Source organism: Salvelinus fontinalis, chromosome 12 (assembly GCF_029448725.1).
Source record: "Salvelinus fontinalis isolate EN_2023a chromosome 12, ASM2944872v1, whole genome shotgun sequence".
Classification (NCBI taxonomy): domain Eukaryota; kingdom Metazoa; phylum Chordata; class Actinopteri; order Salmoniformes; family Salmonidae; genus Salvelinus; species Salvelinus fontinalis.
This window is the reverse complement of record NC_074676.1, coordinates 36,436,655-36,462,235: the sequence shown is the minus strand read 5'-3', so window position 1 is coordinate 36,462,235 and position 25,581 is coordinate 36,436,655. Positions and strand designations below refer to the sequence as shown.

General features: G+C 42.0%; 1 protein-coding gene and 1 pseudogene across 1 annotated transcript; both read left to right on the top strand.

The window, feature by feature from the left end:
* The first annotated feature begins 41 nt into the window (after positions 1 to 41).
* Positions 42 to 12,275, top strand: LOC129867281 (ras-related protein Rab-8A). Its single transcript, XM_055940577.1, has 8 exons — positions 42 to 299; positions 1,134 to 1,194; positions 1,346 to 1,406; positions 2,324 to 2,401; positions 8,231 to 8,320; positions 8,607 to 8,672; positions 8,813 to 8,863; positions 8,950 to 12,275. The coding sequence occupies exons 1-8, from the start codon at positions 176 to 178 to the stop codon at positions 9,037 to 9,039; spliced, it is 621 nt and encodes a 206-aa protein (XP_055796552.1). The 5' UTR covers positions 42 to 175; the 3' UTR covers positions 9,040 to 12,275.
* A 3,719-nt stretch (positions 12,276 to 15,994) lies between these two features.
* Positions 15,995 to 17,917, top strand: LOC129866550 (hematopoietic SH2 domain-containing protein homolog; annotated as a pseudogene).
* The last annotated feature ends 7,664 nt before the right edge of the window (positions 17,918 to 25,581 follow it).

The following is a 25,581-nucleotide window of genomic DNA, read 5'->3' as shown; positions in this document are numbered from 1 at the left end:
TTCAAGAGCACAATCAGCTGACGTTTCCATTTTGATTGACAGCGTGGAATTCACGGCTCCAGAGCAGTCAAGAGTGAAACGTTGTTTGTCCAATCACTGGTCCAGTAAATCGAGCAAAGCAGTAACGTATCTCTTTTCACAACTGCCGGGCGGGATTTCCGCAATTGCTAATAATATGGCGAAGACTTACGATTACTTGTTTAAACTACTGTTAATCGGCGATTCTGGCGTCGGAAAGACGTGTGTGTTGTTCAGGTTTTCAGAAGATGCCTTCAACTCAACATTTATCTCCACAATAGGTATGTGAATTTCGTAAGTTTTCTGGTTAAAAAAAGTTATGCCGGAGGACGGGTAGCTAGTTAGCAGCAATGCTAGTGTGCGCCCATCCTGTCATGCTAACGCTAGTTAGCTAAAGTTAGCTGGCTAGCTAGCTTATTTGGTTAGCATTCAGGACTAGCTTGCTAGTTAACTTAACCGGCTTTTCACACTGCTCGCTTGGCAATAAAACCAGCACTTCAGCATCCCCAGCATACCTCAAATTGATATTTTCATACGATTTTAGCAGGTGACGTCACCTGACTCCTTAGCTAACTAACGTTAGCTGTCAAGTGAGCAAGAACAAGCTTACTCTGACTCATTAGATAGCTTAGTTAGCTAACGTTAGATAACAGTGAAGTTCACTTCCCAGTAAACAATACATGAGAGTTTGCTAGTTCAAACCAGTCACTGTAACATTACAGAATGGTCCGTTTTAGTAGCTACATGTTGGGGAGGTCTTCCCTGAAGTTATGCAGCCATTTACATTAGACAAGCCATTTCTCAAATTTAAGTTGTGCACTTCCTGTATGTGGCCTGCAGCATCATCTAAAAAGATGGGCCTCCCTAGCCAGAACTCTCTGGACATGATATAATCCAAATAATTACTAGCTAGCCTTCAAGCAAATGTTGAATGCAGTCTAGTTTTGCCACTTGTGCATAAACAGTGCGGTAGGCCTACAAAATACATAAAACTCAAATGGTTGTGTTTCAATGATCCTTTGTCGTTTGGAGCGCTGTGGTTAGACAATAGTGAAATAAAAATGTAAGTGGGTAGAAATGCAAGAATTGTCTCACTTTTGCTATTCCTGTTTCAGGTATTGACTTTAAAATTAGAACTGTAGAACTAGATGGTAAGAAGATCAAGCTACAGATATGGTAAGACAGCCCTTTGACTTAACAGAATTGCTCTGAAATTATGTCTTGAAAAGTGCACCTTGGGAATGATCACAATTGGCCTATAATTCTACAAGTGGGTTAAAATCAGGGATGGGAATTTAAAGGATCTCATTGTGTTGTTCTCTCCCAGGGACACAGCTGGCCAGGAGCGGTTTCGAACAATCACAACGGCATACTACAGAGGAGCCATGGTCAGTCGCTTATGCTTTCGGGATTCCACAATGATTCTTTAGTTGTGGACACTACATCACCACACTCCCTCTCTTGCTCCTCATCTTTTTAAAATACATCAATGTCCCTCTCTCAATTTTGCAAATGTATTACAAAGCACATATACCTACATGAGAATCAGTAAGATACTTGAGTAAAAGTAAAGATACATTTAAAAGATGACTCAAGTTAAAGTCACCCAGTAAAGTACTACTTTGGTAAAAGTCTAAAGGTATTTGGTTTTAAATGTACTTAAGTATCAAAAGTAAATGTAATCGCTAAAATATACTTAAGTATCAAAAGTAAATGTAATCGCTAAAATATACTTAAGTATCAAAGTAAAAGTATTAATAATTTCAAATTCCTTATATTAAGCAAACCAGATGGCACGATTTTCTTGATTATATATATTTTTTAATGTATGGATAGCCTGGACACATTTCAACACTCAGACATAATTTACAAACAAAGCATTTGTGTTAAGTGAATCTGCCAGATCACACAGTAGGGATGACCAGGGATGTTCTCTTGATAAGTGTGTGAATTAGACAATTTTCCTATCGTGCTAAGCATTCAAAATGTAACTAGTACTTTTGGCTACTGGAAAATGTAAGGAGTAAAAAGTACATTACTTTCTTTCGGAATGTAGTGGAGTAAAAGTTGTCATATAAATACAGTTGCTCCAAAAAACGACTTAAGTAGTACTTTAAAGTGTTTTTACTTAAGCACTTTACACCGCTGATGAGAATATAGTTTAGATTATAAAAATTTAAAAAATCCATATTCAGAGACATTAATGGCGATCAATTTGTGTTAGGCCTAGATTGCACACTAGTTTGAGTCTGACATTCATTGTTAAAGTGGTTGTTGTTTACCAAGTCTCTGTTTTTCTCCCCAGGGCATCATGTTGGTCTATGACATCACCAATGAGAAGTCATTTGACAACATCAAAAACTGGATAAGGAATATAGAGGAGGTAATTATCAGAAATTATAGTAGTTTGGTTCCTGGATGCTTATTGGCTGAAACGGCATTTTATGTCACGTGGTGCCTAAGAACAGCCCTTAGCCGTGGTAGTGTTTCCACTACAGTCAAAATAAAGATGCTATAACTTTTCCCCTGCAAACAAAACGAGTAATTGCTAGAAAAAACAGACAACCCCATAGTAAAATAGTTTATCAATTTACCTAGTCAGCTTGTTTTTATACGTTCTATGCTAGATAAATATTTCTCTCAAGATGCATTCGAGTTGCGATTGCCATAGGGAGGGAAACATGCATTCTGACAAGCAGTCAATGCACAACAATTCATAACGCAATCATGGGTAAACAGGAGTTTTAATGGTCTTTAGTTGAGCAAGAGTAGTGCCAGCCAGGGAAAGTGTTGGGGGAAAGAATTGTGACATGCAGTGGTTTCTGTGAGAAGTACGATATTATCACCGATACAATAAGTATTGCGATTCGAAACAGATTTTATTGTGATTCGACGTTCCAAACATATTGCTCACCATATGTCTGCTGCAGAGGGACAAGGGACAGCTGTGAAAAAACAAGTTTTGGTCAGTCATGGAATTGCTGAAAATAAATTAGCTCCCTATTTAAAAAGATGGAGAACAAGCTATGAAGGAATAATACTGGAGTTTTGGTGCAGGTACATCCAACTAGCGCAGAAATAGAAATAAATATTGTGAAATATAATGTCCTGATATGTAACTATCAATTATTTTCCTCCATCTCTAATAATATGGACCATGCATAGGCTATATGCATGGTTCAATATGTTAAAATAATTGTAACTCCAAATTTTTACAGATATGTTATTGGGATCATTCCTGGAGGTGGAAATTACATTTGAGTTGGTGTCAGCATGATTTTATTTTCATTCATTTGAGTCCTTTAAAAAAAGTCACCAGAGCTGAGCTTCTCAGTCATTCTACATAAAAATTATCCAATGAGGACCCCCACTGCTACAAAACACTGCCATGGTATAAACTGGGTGGTTCGATCCCTGAATGCTGATTGGCTGACAGCCGTGGTATATCAGACCGGATACCGCGGGTATGACAACATTTATTTTTACTACTCTAATTACGTTGGTAACCAGTTTATCTTCTTATGGCTGCAATCCCGTTAAAGGGATCGATATGACAACAGGCAGTGAAAGTGCAGGGCGCCAAATTCAAACAGAAATCTCATAATTAAAATTCCTCAAACATACATGTGTCTTATACCATTGTAAAGGTAATCTTGTTGTTAATCCAACCAAAATATCCGATTTCAAATAGGCTTTTCAGCGAATGCACCACAAACGATTGTTAGGTCACCACCAACTCACAGAAAAATTCTGCCATTTTTCCAGCCAAAGAGTCACAAAAAGCACAAATGGAGATAAAATGAATCACTAACCTTTGATCTTCATCAGATGACACTCATAGGACTTCATGTTACACAATACTTATATGTTTTGTTCAATTAAGTTCATATTTATATCCAAAAACCTCAGTTTACATTGGCGCCATGTTCAGAAATGCCTCCAAAATATCCGGAGAAATTGCAGAGAGCCACGTCAAATAACAGAAATAAACTTTGATGAAAGATACATGTTTTACATAGAATTAAAGATACACTTGTTCTTAATGCAACCGCTGTGTCAGATTTCAAAAAGCTTTACGGCAAAACACAATATTCAATAATCTGAAAACAGCGCTCAGCCACAAAAGCAAGCAATAAGTATTACCCGCCAAATTGTGCAGTCAACAAAACTCATAAAAAGCATTATAAATCTTCACTTACCTTTGCTGATCTTCGTCGGAATGCACTCCCAGGACTCTCACTTCCACAAGAAATGTTTGTTTTGTTCGGTAATGTCCATTTATGTCCAAATAGCGCATTACTAAAAGCTGACGAAATGTCCAAAAGTTCCATAACAGTCAGTAGAAACATGTCAAACGATGTATTGAATCAATCTTTAGAATGTTTTTAACATAAATCTTGAATAACGTTCCAACCGGAGAATTACATTGACTTCAGATGAGCAATGGAACAGAGCTCCCTCATATGAACGCGCATGGTCAGGTCATGGCAGACCTGACTAATTCCTCTCTCATTTGGCCCCCCTTCACAGTAGAGGCATCAGACAAGGTTCTACAGACTGTTGACATCTAGTGGAAGTGCAAAATCCATATCTTGCTGAGATTTCAATAGGATCTTGGTTGAAAATCGACCAGCCTCAGAATTCCCACTTCCTGTTTGGATTTTTTCTCTGGTTTTTGCCTGCCATATGAGTTCTGTTATACTCACAGACATAATTCAAACAGTTTTAGAAACTTCAGAGTGTTTTCTATCCAATATTAATAATAATATGCATATATTAGCACCTATGACTGAGGAGCAGGCCGTTTACTCTGGGCACCTTTCATCCGAGCTACTCAATACTGCCCCTGCAGCTATAAGAAGTTATAACAACAATACGCCACCTTGGGGGTTTATGGTATATGGGCAATACCTGCTAAGTATTCAGACCCTTTGCTATGAGACTCAAAATTGACATCAGACAAATCCTGTTTCCATTGAACGTCCTTGATTGGAGTCCATCTGTGGTAAATTCAATTGATTTGACATGATTTGGAAAGGCACACACCAGTCTATATAAGGTCCCACAGTTGACAGTGCATGTCAGAGCAAAAACCAAGCCATGAGGTCGAAGGAATTTCCTGTAGAGCTCCAAGACAGGATTGTGTCGAGGCACAGATCTGGGGAAGGGTAACAAAAAATGTCTGCAGCATTGAAGGTCCCCAAGAACACAGTGGCCTCCATCATTCTTAAATGGAAGAAGTTTGGAACCACCAAGACTGCCAAGAGCTGGCCGCCCGGCCAAACTGAGCAATGGGGGAGAAGGGCCTTGGTCAGGGAGGTGACCAAGAACCCGATGGTCACTCTGACAGAGCTCCAGAGTTTCTCTGTGGAGATGGGAGAACCTTCCAGAAGGACAACCATCTCTGCAGCATTCCACCAATCAGGCCTTTTATGTAGTGGCCAGGCAGAAGCCACTCTTCAGTTAAAGGAACCTAAAGGACTCTCAGACCATGAGAAACATGGTTCTCTGGTCTGATGAAAGCAAGATTGAACTATTTGGCCTGAATGCCAAGCATCACATCTGGAAGAAACCTGGGGATGTTTTTCAGGGACTAGGAGACTAGTCAGGATCAAGTGAAAGATAAACGGAGCGCTCAGGACTTTAGACTGGGGGCGAAGGTTCAACTTCGAACAGGACAACTACCCTAAGCAGACCGCCAAGACAACGCAGGAGTGGTTTCGGGACAAGTCTCTGAATGTCCTTGAGTGGCCCGGACTTGAACCTGATCTAACATCTCTGGAGAGACCTGAAAATAGCTGTTCAGCATTGCTCCCCATCCAACCTGACAGAGCTTGAGAGCATCTGCAGAGAAGAATGGGAGAAACTCCCCAAATACAGGTGTGTCAAGCTTGTAGCGTCATACCCAAGAAGACTCGAGGCAGTAATCGCCGCTGAAGGTGCTTCAACAAAGTTCTGAGTAAAGGGTCTGAATACTTACGTGAATGTGATATTTTAGTTTTTAATTTTTTTATAAATTTCCTAAAATGTCTAAACCTGTTATTACTTTGTCATTATGGGGCCTTGTGTGTAGATTGAGGGGAATAAAAAAATATATATTTTAGAATAAGGCTGTAACGTAAGACAATGTGTACAAAGTCAAGGGGTCTGAATTAGAGGTAGACCAATTAATCGTAATGGCCGATTTAATTGGGGCCGATTTCAAGTTTTCATAACAATCGGTAATCGGCATTTTTGGACACCGATCATGGCCGATTACATTGCACTCCATGGAGACTGCGTGGCAGGCTGACTACCTATTATGCGAGTGCAGCAAGGAGCCAAGGTAAGGCGCTAGCTAGCATTAAACGTATCTTATAAAAAACAATCAATCTTAACATAATCACTAGTTAACTACACATGGATGATGATATTACTAGTTTATCTAGCTTGTCTTGCGTTGCATATAATCGATGCGGTGCCTGTTAATTTATCATTGAATCATAGCCTACTTTGCCAAACGGGTGATTTTAATAAGCGCATTCACGAAAAAATCACTGTCGTTGCACAAATGTGTACCTAAACATCAACGCCTTTCTTAAAATCAATACACAAGTATATATTTTTTAACCTGCATATTTAGTTAATATTTCCTGCTAACATGAATTTATTTTAACTAGGGAAATTGTCACTTCTCTTGCGTTCTGTGCAACAGAGCCAAAGTATATGCAGCAGTTTGGGCCTTTTGGCTCGTTGCGAACTGTGTGAAGACTGTCTTCCTAAAAAAGACTTCAACTTCTCCAAACTGGGGATGATTCAACAAAAGCGCATTTGCGAAAAAAGCACAATCGTTGCACGAATGTACCTAACCATAAGCATCAATGCCTTTCTTGAAATCAATACACAGAAGTATATTTTTTGAGACCTGCATATTTAGTTAAATTCATGTTAGCAGGCAATATTAAACTAGGGAAATTGTGTCACTTCTCTTGCGTTCATTGCACGCAGAGTCAGGGTATATGCAACAGTTTGGGCCGCCTGGCTCGTTGCGACCTAATTTGCCAGAATTTTACATAATTATGACATAACATTGAAGGTTGTGCAATATAACAGGAATATTTAGACTTATGGATGCCACCCGTTAGATAAAATACGGAATGGTTCTGTATTTCATTGAAAGAATAAACGTTTTGTTTTCAAAATGATAGTTTCTGGATTTCACTCTATTATTGACCCAAGGCTCGTATTTCTGTGTGTTATTATGTTATAATTAAGTCTATGATTTGATAGAGCAGTCTGACTGAGCGGTGGTAGGCAGCAGCAGGCTCGTAAGCATTCATTCAAACAGCACTTTCGTGCGTTTGCCAGCAGCTCTTCGCTGTGCTTAAAGCATTGCGCTGTTTATGACTTCAAGCCTATCAACTCCCGAGAATAGGTTGGTGTAACCGATGTGAAATGGCTAGCTAGTTGGCGGGGTGAGCGCTAAAGTGACATCACTCGCTCTGAGACCGTGAAGTAGTTGTTCCCCTTGCTCCGCAAGGGCTGTGGCTTTTGTGGTGCGATGGGTAACGATGCTTCGAGGGTGGCTGTTGTGTTCCTGGTTCGTGCCCAGGTAGGGGCGAGGAGAGGGACGGAAGCTATACTGTTGCACTGGCAATACTGAAGTGCCTATAAGAACATCCAATAGTCAAAGGTATATGAAATACAATGGTATAGAGAGAAATAGTCCTATAATTCCTATAACTACAACCTAAAACTTCATACCATGGAATATTGAAGACGCATGTTAAAAGGAACCACCAGCTTTCATATGTTCTCATGTTCTGAGCAAGGAACTTAAACGTTAGCTTTTTTACATGGCACATATTGCACTTTTACGTTCTTCTCCAACACTTTGTTTTTGCATTATTTAAACCAAAATGAACATGTTTCATTATTTATTTGAGGCTAAATTGATTTTATTGATGTATTATATTATTGATGTATTAAGTTAAAATAAGTGTTCATTCAATATTGTTGTAATTGTCATTATTACAAATAAAAAATACATCTTTATCGGCCGATAAATTGGCTTTTTTTGGTCCTCCAATAATCGGTATCGGCGCTGAAAAATCATAATCGGGCGACCTCTAGGTTGAATACTTTCCGAATGCACGGTATGTCTTTGAAGTCTGTACGTTTTAGTGAAAGTAGCAATTACAGTGCATGATCAATCTTCTGTCTTCCTGTCCAGCATGCCTCTGCTGACGTGGAGAAGATGGTTCTGGGAAACAAGTGTGACGTCAATGACAAGCGACAGGTGTCCAAAGACAGAGGGGAGCAGGTGGGTGATCATCACCGATCAGGAAATGAAAAATATCAAACTACCTGACTGATATACAAGTGTCTATACAGTAGATGTTTTGTGCTACTGCCCATGTTTGCTGAGTGACAGTTGTCCAAAGACAGATGTGAGACGGTGGGGGATCAGTAAATGTTATGTAGGCTATTATCAATAATTATAATCAATGACTCACATCTTGAGGATCTACAGATGTAGACTTGTGATTGAGCTACTGTCAATGTTCGCTGAGTATATTTTGTGCGTCCCTTTTATTGACCTTTGGCAGTTGTCGTTGGAGTACGGTATCAAGTTTATGGAGACCAGTGCAAAGGCCAATATCAACGTGGAGAATGTGAGTTCACTAATTCTCAGCAGTTAAAAAACAACAATGGCTGTACAGTAATTGTTGTTCTGTTAGGTTGAAAGAGACTGCACGTTGTTTTGTCTCTTTGATCTTAATTTGTCCTGTCTTTTTTCCCCTTGAACTTTCAGGCATTTATGACCCTTGCCAGAGACATCAAGGCAAAAATGGACAAGAAACTGGTAAGTGTGTGTTATGTGCACATCTATTTTAGATGGGGTATTGTGTGTGTGTGTGTGTGTTCTGACTTACTGTGTGTGTGTTCCAGGAGGGCAACAATCCTCAGGGCAGCAGTCATGGTGTGAAGATCACAGAACAGCCCAAGAAGAGCAGTTTCTTCCGCTGCACCCTCCTGTGAGGACAACGATCTTATTGTCCACAGCTGGACAGAACTGGACTGGGCTTGCTCAGAGCTTTCCTCTTTCGCCCTGTTCTCATCCCTCTCATTCCCGATATCCCAGGCCTCTTTGGGCTTTGTTTTTTTTTCTGCTTCACCATGTGCCCCCAGTTTACAAACGGTAGCTTTCATTGGTCAGGTGGATAATCAGTGTTGTTGGATGGGCGTTAGATTTAGGTCTCTATACCAGGCACTCTTCTGTACCATCATGCTCTTATATCGTCTCTCGTAATTACACTTAGGTTGCTGCTCACCCTCTCATCTCTCTCTGTTCTCTGCAACGGTTGTCACAGATACTGTATGTTGCTCTGTGGTCGCACTACTGCCAAAGTTGATCCTTAGTGAGGTTTTGTCTCAACATGGATTGACCTTATCCTTAAAAGTAGTGGCTTAATTCCATGATAAGACTAGTTAACCATCATACATCTGACATCTTCTGTGAGATTGTTGAATTCTGCTTCATCTAGCTACTATGGAGATTTATTCCAATGTGTCATCTATGCATCCCTGTTTTTCCTTTCTCAAATTAGTTATCTGTATTCTACCTTAAATCCCCTTTTGCCATCCAACAAATTATAGACAAGAAAGCCACTTATTTCCTTAAGATAATACTTTAGATAATATAATACATTTCTGAAGTGTTAGTCTTACAATGTTAACAGTAAAGACATACCATCTTAACGACATACCTGAAAATGTGCATCTGTGTTCAGCATTTACCATTATGCAGTTCAGATAATTTTTATGCACAAGGTTTGCAATGATTTATAAACTATATATTTGAGTGTTAGAACAATTTTATGTGCCGGTAACTGGACATTGAGTTGAACCCTGTTTTACTGTGTACTCTTGCACTTTAGTAGTGAAATTGGCTGCACATCTTGCAATTTGCAAAAGCATGTCTTATTCCAGTCCCTTGTATGGAAGTATAGGAATGTCAGTATTCATTAGAACTATTACATTCCAGAACTTGTTCCAGAGGCTATAAGTAAAAATAATCTGTTCCACAATAACATCAGTCTAGTTAGGAAATGAATTGCAATCTAACAAATGAATGCATACGTTTACCACATTTTTAGTTTTGGCATTCAAAATGTGTTTTAGTCTTATACCACTCCACCAAAACAGTGCGAGTACCTCATTGCCCCAAATATTCATGTTATGTATGATGTAGATACCACTGAAATAGAGATATAGTCCTTTGGGTGGTAATTACTTGATTTCATTTTTAACGTCTTATGCACCCGTTTCAAATTCCAGCCTCTCAGCCTATTCCTTTTTTTTTTTACTGGTTGTTTTAATTGTGATACTGTAATACCGTGCAGGTTTGTGTGGCCTTTGACTTTTGTAAGCTGTTTTCATGCTTGTCAGTATTTTTGATGGAAAATTAGTGACAATTGCGCCAAAGTAGGCTGCCTTGATAGTTGTTTGGTAGGCCTATATTACTAGTCAAATGTGATTTTATAAGAACTCAATTGAATAATGTCAACCTACTGTATGGTGAAACAAATGCCATGAATATTAATTTCCAGGTTTATTACTATGTTCTCCTTTTTTCTTTTATCAATATGCTGTGACATTCCAGTTCCCTAGAGAACCATTCCTGCTGCTTCTTTAGGGAAAAGGCTACACGGACACTCCTGACCAATTTAAGAATTGGTTAAAATTAGGTTAGGGTTAATCAATCAAATGTATTTATTTATAAATCCTTTTTTACCTAAGCAGATGTCAAAGTGGTTATACAGAAAACCCAGCCTAAAACTGCAAACAATACAGATGTAGAAGCGTGGTAGCTATGAAAAACTCCCTAAAAATATCAGAAACCTAGAGAGGAACCAGGCTCTGCGGGATGTCCAGTCCTCTTCTGGCTGGGCCGGGTGGAGATTATATGAATGCATGGCCGTTAAGGTAAGGGTCAGTTTCAGTTTCTGGTTAGTCATTTTGAAGGTCACCAGTGTCCTTATAGCCTCTCCCCTTCTTTAGTCAAGAGCGGTAGCTATGCGTTTGTCCTAATTTAACTCCAAGGCCCAAATGTTGGTGTGCCAGTATTAAGACCACAATCTATTTTGGGGTGTTTTGAGTTGAAGGTATTTGCATTGCATACTGTATTCGAAGCAAGATATCGGCATACCACTGTAGTGACATGGCAATGGACTAAAATGTTACAAGCAAGAGAACGTGTAGTCTGAGAAAAAAATAACATCCAAGTATGAAAGTGCCCTTGTAGAAAGCCTGCTCTTGATTATGCACTTTTCAATAATTCTCCATTGTCATGAAAGACCAAATGATTTACAATGAACGAGTTGCGATATTCTACAGTACAGTCCCTAACCTCGACTTAATTTAAGTCGCCTTCAGTGTGACAATGTTAAATGGATGCCTGAAGGCTGGAGGAAAGTGACTTTTCATATTGGATTTAGAATTTAGTTTTTGTTCTCGTCTATCCTTCCCTCTGAGCTTGCCCCTGTCCATCACAACAGAAGTGGCTTATTTTCACCTGAGGCTTGATATCATGGGCTTTGGAACTATTCATCATGAGACTGTTGGACCTCTTAAGGCTTTTAATATTTGACTTGAAGAAGAGCTTCTCTTTGAGATTAGAAATGTGCAAAGGATCATTCTTGTCTAGCTTTCTGTTCTTATACTTATTTTTGTCACCTTGAACTTGCTTTTCTCAATGCAAATCTATAGGGAATGGAGCACATGTTAAATCATAGCAAAGGAACAAAAGTGACTTCCCCATGAATTATCACAAATGGTTTCTCTAGTTGTGACAATGAAGTAAATTGCCATTGAATTATTTTATATGTACTCTTGTGTAAAACACCACATGGGTGGGGCACAGTCAGTTTGTCGGACTGTTGTATCTTTTAGGTTCTTTACGAAGGTCTGGCAAATGTTTAATCAGAATACTAGTTATTATGAAGGTTTATTTTCCTTCTGGTGGAACTATTTGTACATATTTCCGTTTATAAATTACTTTTTTCTTTGAACATATCATTAGCATTCAATGTTCAAGACTATTTGGATTTCATAGTTGATTATGGGTTAAATGGAGGAGACAATCGCATTTTGAAAACAATTGTAAATAAGAAAAATACATTTTACTGTTAACTACTTTCATAAATCTTGTTGAATTGATCTACATGTTTGTAGATGTGTACTTTTTTTGATTTATTAAAATGAGATTATTTTAACTTGCTGCATTTTTTTGTCAGACATTTTCGAATTCATCTTAATCAAATTTTATCAATGGATATTGAATAGGCCTAATCCTATATGGAATTCATATTAACATTTTTTTTAAACAAAATAGCTTGATAAAGTTGTAATACCAAGGACAGTACCACAGAACAACGAGACATATATTTCACTGGATATTTAAATGTGAAGCGTCCACTTGGCGTTTCCACTTCTGCGTTTCCAGAGGAAGCTTACTGGCGGGCAATGGGAGAAGATGGAAAAGAGATGGATTTTGGCTGACATTCTGCACATTTTCTCATCGATTAAATATTTGATCTCTACAGTTTTCTGTTCCCAGAACTAGGGCATAATGCTAGGGAATAAAACAAAACGTACACCCCTTGGGGTCATGATGACAGTTTGGGAAACACTGGGGAGGTTAAGGTTAGGAGTTAGGAGGAAGGATTAGCTAACATGCAACGTAATTTCATAGTAGATTAAAAGTAGTATGTAGTTGCTAATTAGCTACATTTGTCCTTGATGAGATTCAAACTTGCAAACTTTGGGCTGCTAAACGTTTGCTAGGTAGCTAACCTTAGCTACGCTAGGGTTTAGGATTAGGAGTTAGGGTCAGGAGCTAGGTTAAAGGGTTAAATAACATGCTAAGTAGTTGAAAAGTAGTTAAAATTGTCAGTAGTTGCTAAAATGCTAAAGTTGTCTGTGATGAGATTCAAACATGCAATCTTTGGGTTGATAGACATTCATGTTATGCCCACCCATTTACCCTGACCAACCACCCTCGTTTGGTTTTTTTATTAAGTAACCTTCTGCCTTGTATACCAAACACATTACATACGTTTCAGAATTACGTTTACTATGTTACGTCTAGTCTGAGACCAGAGTGCGACGTTTCTCTATTAATTACCCAGTTTGTTATGAACACTGTATTAATTTTATGCCTATTTGTTGCTGTATCAGGTTTTTGCCTCCGTTAAAATAATATTTGCATACGGATACCAGACCAGAGTTAAAAAATGTAATGATTTGCATATCCTATCAATATAGCTATCAATGTGGTATGTACAGTTGTGCCAAAAGTTTTGAAAATGACACAAATATTAATTTCCACAAAGTTTGCTGCTTCAGTGTCTTCAGATATTTTTGTCAGATGTTACTATGGAATACTGAAGTATAATTACAAGCATTTTATAAGTGTCAAAGGCTTTTATTGACAATTACATGAAGTTGATGCAGAGTCAATATTTGCAGTGTTGACCATACTTTTTCAAGACCTCTGCAATCCGCCTGACATGCTGTCAATTAACTTCTGGGCCACATCCTGACTGATGACAGCCCATTCTTGCATAATCAATGATTGAAGTTTGTCAGAATTTGTGGGGTTTTGTTTGTCCACCCGCCTCTTGAGGATTGACCACAAGTTCTCAATGGGATTAAGGTCTGGGGAGTTTTCTGGCCATAATATCGATGTTTTGTTCCCCAAGCCACTTAGTTATCACTTTTGCCTTATGGCAAGGTGCTCCATCATGCTGGAAAAGGCATTGTTCATCACCAAACTGTTCCTGGATGGTTGGGAGAAGTTGTTCTCGGAGGATGTGTTGGTACCATTCTTTATTCATGGCTGTGTTCTTAGGCAAAATTGTGAGTGAGCCCACTCCCTTGGCTGAGAAGCAACCCCACACATGAATGGTCTCAGGATACTTTACTGTTGGCATGACACAGGACTGATGGTCACCTTGTCTTCCCCGGACAAGCTTTTTTCCGGATGCCCCAAACAAACGGAAAGGGGATTCATCAGAGAAAATGACTTTACCCCAGTCTTCTGCAGTCCAATCCCTGTACCTTTTGCAGAATATCCGTCTGTCCCTGATGTTTTTCCTGGAGAGAAGTGACTTCTTTGCTGCCCTTCTTGACACCAGGCCATTCTCCAAAAGTCTTCGACTCACTGTGCGTGCAGATGCACTCACACCTGCCTGCTACCATGCAAGCTCTGTACTGGTGGTGCCCCGATCCCACAGCTGAATCAACTTTAGGAGTCGGTCCTGGCGCTTGCTGGACTTTCTTGGGTACCCTGAAGCCTTCTTCACAACATTTGAACCGCTCTCCTTGAGGTTCTTGATGATCCGATAAATGGTTGATTTAGGTGCAATCTTACTGGCAGCAATATCCTTAACTGTGAAGCCCTTTTTGTGCAAAGCAATGATGATGGCACGTGTTTCCTGTGCTTTGGCAAAGTGGGTGGGGTTATATCCTTCCTGTTTGGCCCTGTCCGGGGGTATCATCGGATGGGGCCACAGTGTCTCCTGACCCCTCCTGTCTCAGCCTCCAGTATTTATGCTGCAGTAGTTTATGTGTCGGGGGGCTAGGGTCAGTTGGTTATATCTGGAGTACTTCTCCTGTCTTATCCGGTGTCCTGTGTGAATTTAAGTATGCTCTCTCTAATTCTCTCCTTCTCTCTTTCTTTCTCTCTCTCGGAGGACCTGAGCCCTACCGGGCATGCGTTAGGACTACCGGGCATGATGACTCCTTGCTGTCCCCAGTCCACCTGGCCTTGCTGCTGTTCCAGTTTCAACTGTTCTGCCTGCGGCTATGGAACCCTGACCTGTCCACCGGACATGCTACCTGTCCCAGACCTGCTGTTTTCAACTCTCTAGAGACCGCAGGAACGGTAGAGATACTCTTAATGATCGGCTATGAAAAGCCAACTGACATTTACTCCTGATTATTATTTGACCATGCTGGTCATTTATGAACATTTGAACATCTTGGCCATGTTCTGTTATAATCTCCACCCGGCACAGCCAGAAGAGGACTGGCCACCCCTCATAGCCTGGTTCCTCTCTAGGTTTCTTCCTAGATTTTGACCTTTCTAGGGAGTTTTTCCTAGCCGCCGTGCTTCTATACCTGCATTGCTTGCTGTTTGGGGTTTTAGTCTGGGTTTCTGTACAGCACTTTGAGATATTAGCTGATGTACGAAGGGCTATATAAAATAAACTTGATTTGATTTGATTCCTTGCAGGTAACCATGGTTGACAGAGGAAGAACAATGATTCCAAGCACCACCCTCCTTTTGAAGCTTCCAGTCTGTTATTTAAAATCAATCAGCATGACAGAGTGATCTCCAGCCTTGTCCTCGTCAACACTCACACCTGTGTTAACGAGAGAATCACTGACATGATGTCAGCTGGTCCTTTTGTGGCAGGGCTGAAATGCAGTGGAAATGTTTTTGGGGGATTCAGTTCATTTGCATGGCAAAGAGGGACTTTGCAATTAATTGCAATTCATCTGATCACTCTTCATAACATTCTGGAGTATATGCAAATTGCCATCATACAAACTGAGGCAGCAGACTTTGTGAGAATTTATATTTGTGTCATTCTCAAAGGTTTTGGCCACGACTGTACACTGAGTGTACAAAGCATTAGGAACACCTTTATATTGAGTTGCACCTCTTTTTGCCCTCAGAACTTAATTCGTCGGGCAGGGACTCTACAACGTGTTGAAAGCATTCTACCGGGATGCTGGCCCATGTTGATGCCAATGCTTCCCAGTTGTGTCAAGTTGGCTGGATGTCCTTTGGGTGGTGGACAATTCTTGATACACACTGGAAATTATTCAGCGTGAAAAACCCAGCAGCGTTTGACCTGTCAAATTGGCAATAGAAATTGGGGTTGATTCCAAACATTCATTATTTTACCAGGACACAACTGAGGGTATGAACAGAACACGGACTCAGGGAAGACCATGATGCCCTTTCCTGGTTCAGAGTTCCAACGTGACTGTGTAATCAGGAATGGGGTAGTTCCAGAATGGCTCCATGGCATTATTTCTAGGAAGTAAGTTTTCAAATTGTCTCTGTCATTGAAATGCACTCATTGCTTACCAGCCGTAGCAACCAAGGCTAGATGAGACCAATGTAAATACAAAAATACCTTCATAAATACAACAACAAAAAATGTGTGGCCTGGAGTGTAGGATATGTGCCTTATGACTGTTGTTATTGTATTACAGTAGGGCACTGAATGGTTGTGTTCTGTGACATTGCATGTTGTATATTCTTCAGTTAAGTGAGTTAAAACTGAAGTCTGTCCTAACATGGCCGTGTCTATTCGCTGCAGGGTAGCTGAGGAAATGCTCCTTTCCAAGCCCACAGACTACTTCCTGATCCGAGTAAGTGAAAGCAGGATAGGATACACACTGTCCTATCGGTAAGCCTCTGTACTTTGTACATTAGATAGACACTTCCAGGCGAGGCGTCGTTAGATTGGTTGTTTGTTCAGCTGAAACATGAATAATGGCATTTCTATAAACAGGCAGGCAAAGAAATGTTAACAATAGGCACATGAGCAAATTAGTTGTTTTCTGTTTCCATAGCTTGTTTCTTATCTGATTCTACACCATCGTCACACCTATTACCCACTGACAGGCCCTTGTTCTATTCACCAGTGTAGTTTAAAGTCCTTCTCCACTTCCTTATTTTGGTTTTTCTCTCTGTATGTCTAGTGCCACTGATCGCTGCAGGCACTTCATGATCAACATGCTGCAAGACCTTGTGAACTTTCACTGCAGGGTGCCTGTCATGCCTTTCAATGAGCTGCTGACTGTAGCTTGTGGACAGGTGAGGAACTATAGTTGATTCCGTAAACTACCATATTGTTCATTTTGTACACACACAGGTACCATATAGGCTTGAATTGAGTTGGTTTGATATGGCATACACACGCAGTGGTCGGCACAGCACACTGAGCTGAATTTTTGAACACTGTTGTGGATACATAAGTGAATTGAGATGTTTTTGACTAAACATTCTCCCCCTTCATCTACTTGTTGTTGTTGTTGGTATCAATGGCCGAGGCTAATTATGCAGAACTTTTATTCCCCAAAAGACAACCCATGAACCCTAATCATGGTGTGTTGCTGAATAACCACCCACACATAAACAGCAGTATTCATCTAAAACCAACTGAGGACACTTAACCTGCCTTCCAACATCATCCCAGCACATTGAGTGACCCTGCTGCCAGCCTCCAAATGCTAGTAACTCCAAACGGCCATCCTCCAAGACTCTACCCCTGCCTGGAGACAGAGTTAAACACAATGAGCCTCCAAAACCCAAGCATTGGAAAAATGCTGGAATTACATTGTGTGTTTGTTGGGGGATAGGGCTAAAGTTGTATTTTCATTTTTTAAATGTTGAAATATTGCTATTGCAAAAGCATTGTAGGCCTTTATTGCCTTCATATGTCTGCAGGTTGAATCCACTGAGATCAAAGACAACTGAAGTTAGTGTAAGAGTACAGTCTATCTATTCTGTATATTCCAGGTAGATTGTACTGCTAAGCCATTACCCAGAAAGATACACTTAGCCCAGCCAGACCAACCTCATGAGTTACCTGCCAGAGCTCCCTGCTCTTCCACAGAGAAAGATCAAGACACAGAGCAGCACTGCACCTGAAGGCCCCCCAGGACCCAGGATGGGGTATACAGACAGACGACCACAGGCCCCGACCGAACACACACCACCTGGACCCAAATCCCAACAAACAGAAGAATTAAAATGTAAAGTCAGAGGAAGTTACATAATAAGACGAGTGCCCATCAAAAGCACATGTATGCAGAGATCAATGTGGAGGCTTAAACTATAAACACATGCGATTCGCTCTGCCCAGGTAATAAAATAAAAAATGTAACTGCCCGTAAGGAATGAAAATGTGTTTTTTTTCCCACAGTAAGAGAGGAGTTGCTATATTTACCGAATAAACACTTTTTTCATAAAGTCCAAGGGAATTAACATGGAATGTAGACATAACTTGTAACGACGTAAAAAACGAATTAGGTTCTCTATCAAGATAATAATTATTGCGGAGCTAATGTGATGTAGTAATAAAGGAATTTCATTATGTCGCACGAGAAAAGATCATCCGCTTTTATTAAACTCGCCAGATCTGTTTCCAAATCAATGAATGTCGATTCAACTCGTTGACTGCTAAATTCCCTTTGCGCGTGTGAAATCTTTGCATAGAAACAATTGTATAAACTTTAAGGCTACTTTCTAGTAATTGTGTCGTTATTATGTGCCAGATGTTAAGACTACAATTGCAAAAATTGCTGAAGCTGGAGACTTACATTTCCCTCACTAACTTTAAACATCAGCTATCTAAGCAGCTAACTGATCACTGCAGCTGTACATAGTCCATCTGTAAATAGCCCACCCAATCTCCCCATATTGTTTTTATTTACTTTGCTGCTCTTTTGCACACCAGTATCACTACTTACACAACATCATCTGCTCATCATCATCTGCTCATCTATCACTCCAGTGTTAATCTGCTACATTGTAATTACTTTGCTACTATGGTCTATTTATTGCCATACCTCCTCATCCCATTTGCACACACTGTATATAGACTTTATTTTTTTTCTATTGTGTTAATGACTGTACGCTTGTTTATTCCATGTGTAACTCTGTGTTGTTGTTTCTGTCGCACTGCTTTGCTTTATCTTGGCCAGGTCGCAGTTGTAAATGAGAACTTGTTCTCAACTAGCTTACCTGGTTAAATAAAGGTTAAATAAAAAAAATAAACCCATTATAATTGGGTTATTTGTGGGATTTACTTGTCATTTCAATAGCTTTACGTCTGTTACTGACTAAAATCTGGATTTCTAATTGTATTTCAACTATTGCCATGCTTTTCTTAGCTAAAAAAAGCAGCCAGGGTTTGTTTTAAAATGTAAACTGAATGATTTAGCAGCTTGCTTAGTTCAAATTGAAAGGCTAATTTATTCAACATGAATAGCGAGGCCATTTTGTGGTAATATATTTTTGTCTTGCCTAATAACCTACTAGAATAGGCTACTGAGAATGGTGTCATAATTTCAGTCACAAAATATTAATAATATGGATATGAACTGAATATACACTATCGTTCAAAAGTTTGGGGTCAGTTAGAAATGTCCTTGTTTTTTAAAGAAAATCACTTTTTCGTCCATAAAATAACATGAAATTGATCAGAAATACAGTGTAGACATTGTTCATGTTGTAAATGACTATTGTGGCTGAAAACGACTGTGTCACGACTTCCGCCGAAGTCGGCTCCTCTCCTTGTTCGTTCGGCGGTCGACGTCACCGGCTTTCTAGCCATCGCCGCTCCATTTTTCATGTATCCATTTGTTTTGTCTTGTTCCCTGCACACCTGGTTTTCTTTCCCCAATCAATTCATATGTATTTATTCCTCTGTTTCCCATCATGTCTTTATGTAGGATTGTTTTGTGTTACGTGTATTTTGATATTGTGGATATTGTTACGCGCAATACTTTTTGTCTATGTTCTGTGTTTTGGGCACATTTATGTTACTTTGTGCTGTCATTTTGTCGGGAATAAAAAGTGCGCCTGTTCACTACACTCTGCTCTCCTGCACCTGACTTCGCCTCCAATACACAATCCTAACAGAATCCTACACCTACCATGGAGTCAGCAGGAGCAGGTACCCCGGTCAGAGGAGTTGAGGAACGCGTCCAGGAACACGCGGCTATGCTACATCATCTCGGTGCCATGATGAATCTCTCCAGCGCCTCGACCAGCTCAACCGGGGTTCTCTCTACCCGTCCCATCCGGATCCAGCTTCAGTGGAATACGTCTCTCCCTTCCCAGCGAGTATGATGGGACGGCCGCACAGTGCCAGCGGTTCCTTTTACAACTGGACCTATACTGGCCACTGTTCACCCAGCTCCCTCAGGAAGGGAGAGAGTATCCGCCCTCGTTTCATGCCTCTCGGGAGAGCTCTGGAGTGGGCAAACGCCGTGTGGGGAGAGGAAGACGCAGCGTTGGACCACTTCGAGGAGTTTACTCGCCGTTTCCGGGCCGTCTTTGACCATCCGCCCGAAGGTAGAGCGGCGGGTGAACGACTCTTCCATTTGAGGCAGGGGATGAGGAGCGCACAGGATTTTGCGCTGGAGTTCCGGAACTTGGCCGCCGAAGCAGGATGGAACGACAGGGCCCTCATCGACAACTATAGATGCAGCTTACGTGAGGACGTCCAACGGGAGTTGGCCTGCAGGGATGTCACCACCTTTGACCAACTGGTGGATATGTCCATCCGGTTGGATAACCTGCTGGTCATCCGTGGAGACATCCTGAGGGGGCTCTGTCGGTTCCATCTCCCAACACTCCCGCTCCGGTGCCCATGGAGTTGGGAGGGGCTGTGCGTAGGGAGGCTGGAGGAGGGGCCTTCACGTGCACCATCTGTGGCCGCAGAGGGCACACTGCCAGTCGGTGCCGGGTTGGTCCCTCTGGGTGTTGAGGCAGCAGACAGGGCACTCTGACGTCACCCCAGGTGAGTATGCACCACTCTCATCCAGAGCCCTGTTTTCCACCTGTTTGTAACTGCTTGTTTCGCTGAGTTATCCCCGCATTCCCAGCATAAGGCGCTCATCGATTCAGGCGCAGCTGGGTATTTTATTGACAGAGCGTTAGCACTTAGTTTAGGGATCCCCATTATTCCTGTGTATAGACCTTTTCCGGTTCACACTCTGGATAGTCGAGCATTAGGGTCCGGGCTAATCAAGAAGGCCACCCTCTCCATGGCCATGGAGACGCAGGGGAGTCGCGATGAGAGAATTAGTCGAGCCAACCTTCCCTGGTTGGCTCGTCATAACCCCACTATTTCCTGGCAACAGAGGGCTCTCACGGGGTGGTTGCGAGAGTGCTCGGGGAGGGGTTTCCGTTGGTGCTACCACCGTGGAAAGTCCAGACCAGGTCTCCACCGTGCGCATTCCCTCAGAATATGCCGATTTGTCATGTCATGGAACGTTTGGGGGTCTCGATCAGCCTTACCTCGGGTTTCCACCCCGAGAGTAATGAGCAGGTTGCCAGGACCGGCCGGGGGAGTGGGCGGCGTTCGTGCCCTGGGCAGAGATGGTGCAGAACTCGCTCCGCCACTCCTCCACTAACCTCTCCCCCTTTCAGTGTGTATTGGGGTACCAGCCGGTTCTGGGACCGGAGTCAGACTGAGGCTCCTGCTGTGGACGAGTGGTTCAGATGCGCAGAGGAGACCTGGGAAGCCGCCCATGGTCACCTCCAGCTGGCCGCGTGCGCCAAAAGACCAGCGCGGACTGTCACCGCAGTGAGGCCCTGGTGTTCGGACCAGGGGACAGGGTCTGGCTCTCGACCCGAAACCTGCTCTCCACCTGCCCTGCCGGAAGCTGGGCCCGTGGTTTGTGGGGCCATTCAAAGTCCTGAGGAGCGTGAACGAGGTATGTTACAGGTTACAGCTTGCCCCGATTACCGTATTAACCCCTCATTTCCATGTGTCTCTCCTCAGGCCGGTGGTGGCTGGTCCACTCCAGGAGTCTGAGGTGAGGGAGGTTCCTTTCCTCTCAGGAGTGTGACATGAGTCCGCGTGGAGAGAGCATGGAGAGAGATCCCGTCCAAACTTCTCTCATGCTGCTGGTATATTGGTTGGCAAATGGACAAGACATAATGGGTGATAAAGGTGGTGGCAACCCAGGTGAGACATTGAAATCAGGACATTATCATGGACCATCCACTTTGAACTGTGAATCTATCTGAAGAAGACAATGAAGAGATGCCAGAAGAATGAGTGCCTGAAGCAGGGGTTGGTCAACTGTGCTCATAATTGATTTAGGGTTGCCCTAAATTGTTTATTTGGGGTATCAAGTTGATTGTAGAGGTCTACACACTGCAAAATGTATAGTAATTTAGACTAAGAATGCATTAAGATACTGATCTGTAATTATGACCGTGATGATAAGTCAATGCTAGAATTATAAAATGACTATATTGTATGTTTATATTCATGTCAATCTGTGTTAAGTTGAGGGTTTTAACTTTGAGTGATAGTGATTCACGTTAGTTCTAAGCATTGTAATTCTAAATTTGGGTTGGATAATTCATTAATTGGGTTTTAATTATGATTTGGAAACGGAAAGATTTTTTGTAAACTGACATTGATTTGAGTAAGTTTTTAGTATGTTAACAATATGAGTGGAGCAATTAATGTATTATGGATTGATTTGTTATGCAAATTGTGACGTGTGCTAAAAAGTTGTGTACTAAAGATCTCACCATGCCCCTGCTAAATGGATAAGGGAAACCCTCTGATCCTGAGAGTGAATCTTATCCTAATCTATTTGACCTATATCCATTACCAAATTACATTTTGATGATAATACTTATGAACTATAGCATGTTTGTGCTAATGGTACATAGAGTCCATAGGCGATGCCCTTAGACTTGACTGCCCTTGACCAGCACAAAAACATTCTGTGGTGTACTGCATTAGCATCGAATAGCCCCAGCAATATGCAACTTTTCAGGGAAGTCAGGAACCAATATACACAGTCAGTTAGGAAAGCTAAGGCTAGCTTTTTCAAACAGAAATTTGCATCCTGTAGCACTAATTCCAAAAGGTTTTGGGACACCGTAAAGTCCATGGAGAATAAGAGCACCTCCTCCCAGCTGCCCACTGCACTGAGGCTAGGAAATACTGTCACCACCGATAAATGTACGATAATCGAGAAATTCAATAAGCATTTTTCCACGGTTGGCCATGCTGTCCAACTGGTTACTCCTACCCTGGCCAACAGCTCTGCACCCCAAGCCCCCCTTGCTTCTCCTTCACCCAAATCTAGATAGCTAATGTTCTGAAAGACCCCTACAAATCAGCTGGGCGAGACAATCTGGACCCTCTCTTTCTAAAGTTATCCACCAAAATTGTTGCAACCCCTATTACTAGCCTGTTCAACCTCTCTTTCGTATCGTCTGAGATCCCTAAAGATTGGAAAGCTGCAGCGGTCATCCCCCCCTTCAAAGGGGGAGACACTCTAAACCCAAACTGTTACAGACCTATATCCATCCTACCCTGCCGTTCTAAAGTCTTCGAAAGCCAAGTTAACAAACAGATCACCAACCATTTCGAATCCCACTGTACCTTGTCCACTATGCAGTCTGGTTTCCGAGCTGGTCATGGGTGCACCTCAGCCATGCTCAAGGTCCTAAACGATATCATAACCACCATTGATAAAAGACAGTACTGTGCAGCGGTTTTCATCGACCTGGCCAAGGCTTTCGACTCTTTTATTTTTTTTATTTTTTTTATTTCACCTTTATTTAACCAGGTAGGCTAGTTGAGAACAAGTTCTCATTTGCAACTGCGACCTGGCCAAGATAAAGCATAGCAGTGTGAACAGACAACAACACAGAGTTACACATGGAGTAAACAATAAACAAGTCAATAACATGGTAGAAAAAAGAGAATCTATATACAATGTGTGCAAAAGGCATGAGGTAGGCAATAAATCGAGTAATTACAACTTAGCAGATTAACACTGGAGTGATAAATCATCAGATGATCATGTGCAAGAAGAGATACTGGTGTGCAAAAGAGCAGAAAAGTAAATAAATAAAAGCAGTATGGGGGTGAGGTAGGTAAATTGGGTGGGTAGTTTACAGATGGACTATGTACAGCTGCAGCGATCGGTTAGCTGCTCGGATAGCAGATTTTTAAAGTTGTTGAGGGAGATAAAAGTCTCCAACTTCAGAGATTTTTGCAATTCGTTCCAGTCGCAGGCAGCAGAGAACTGGAAGGAAAGGCGTCCAAATGAGGTTTTGGCTTTAGGGATGATCAGTGAGATACACCTGCTGGAGCGCGTGCTACGGGTGGGTGTAGCCATCGTGACCAGTGAACTGAGATAAGGCGGCACTTTACCTAGCATAGCCTTGTAGATGACCTGGAGCCAGTGGGTCTGACGACGAACATGTAGCGAGGGCCAGCCGACTAGGGCATACAGGTCGCAGTGGTGGGTCGTATAAGGTGCTTTAGTAACAAAACGGATGGCACTGTGATAGACTGCATCCAGTTTGCTGAATAGAGTATTGGAAGCTATTTTGTAGATGACATCGCCGAAGTCGAGGATCGGTAGGATAGTCAGTTTTACTAGGGTAAGTTTGGCGGCGTGAGTGAAGGAGGCTTTGTTGCGGAATAGAAAGCCGACTCTAGATTTGATTTTGGATTGGAGATGTTTGATATGAGTCTGGAAGGAGAGTTTGCAGTCTAGCCAGACACCTAGGTACTTATAGATGTCCACATATTCTAGGTCGGAACCGTCCAGGGTGGTGATGCTAGTCGGGCGTCCGGGTGCAGGCAGCGAACGGTTGAAAAGCATGCATTTGGTTTTACTAGCGTTTAAGAGCAGTTTGAGGCCACGGAAGGAGTGTTGTATGGCATTGAAGCTCGTTTGGAGGTTAGATAGCACAGTGTCCAAGGAAGGGCCGGAAGTGTACAGAATGGTGTCGTCTGCATAGAGGTGGATCAGGGAATCGCCCGCAGCAAGAGCAACATCATTGATGTATACAGAGAAAAGAGTCGGCCCGAGAATTGAACCCTGTGGTACCCCCATAGAGACTGCCAGAGGACCGGACAACATGCCCTCCGATTTGACACACTGAACTCTGTCTGCAAAGTAGTTGGTGAACCAGGCAAGGCAGTCATTAGAAAAACCGAGGCTACTGAGTCTGCCGATAAGAATATGGTGATTGACAGAGTCGAAAGCCTTGGCCAGGTTGATGAAGACGGCTGCACAGTAATGTCTTTTATCGATGGCGGTTATGACATCGTTTAGTACCTTGAGCGTGGCTAAGGTGCACCCGTGACCGGCTCGGAAACCGGATTGCACAGCGGAGAAGGTACGGTGGGATTCGAGATGGTCAGTGATCTGTTTGTTGACTTGGCTTTCGAAGACCTTAGATAGGCAGGGCAGGATGGATATAGGTCTGTAACAGTTTGGGTCCAGGGTGTCTCCCCCTTTGAAGAGGGGGATGACCGCGGCAGCTTTCCAATCCTTGGGGATCTCAGATGATACGAAGGAGAGGTTGAACAGGCTGGTAATAGGGGGTGCGACAATGGCGGCGGACAGTTTCAGAAATAGGGGTCCAGATTGTCAAGCCCAGCTGATTTGTATGGGTCCAGGTTTTCCAGCTCTTTCAGAACATCTGCTAACTGGATATGGGTAAAGGAGAAGCTGGGGAGGCTTGGGCGAGTAGCAGCGGGGGGGGAGGGGCTGTTGGCCAAGGTTGGAGTCGCCAGGAGGAAGGCATGGCCAGCCATTGAGAAATGTTTGTTGAAGTTTTCGATTATCATGGACTTATCAGTGGTGACCGTGTTACCTAGCCTCAGTGAAGTGGGCAGCTGGGAGGAGGTGCTCTTGTTTTCCATGGACTTTACAGTATCCCAGAACTTTTTGGAGTTAGAGCTACAGGATGCAAATTTCTGCTTGAAAAAGCTG

What these genes read in the sequence shown, in the direction of transcription:
- LOC129867281 (XM_055940577.1), top strand. Translation starts at nt 176, where the DNA reads ATGGCGAAGACTTACGATTACTTGTTTAAACTACTGTTAATCGGCGAT. An exon ending in AACATTTATCTCCACAATAG is followed by an intron (nt 300 to 1,133) that starts GTATGTGAATTT and finishes TTCCTGTTTCAG; the next exon opens with GTATTGACTTTAAAATTAGA. An exon ending in AAGATCAAGCTACAGATATG is followed by an intron (nt 1,195 to 1,345) that starts GTAAGACAGCCC and finishes GTTCTCTCCCAG; the next exon opens with GGACACAGCTGGCCAGGAGC.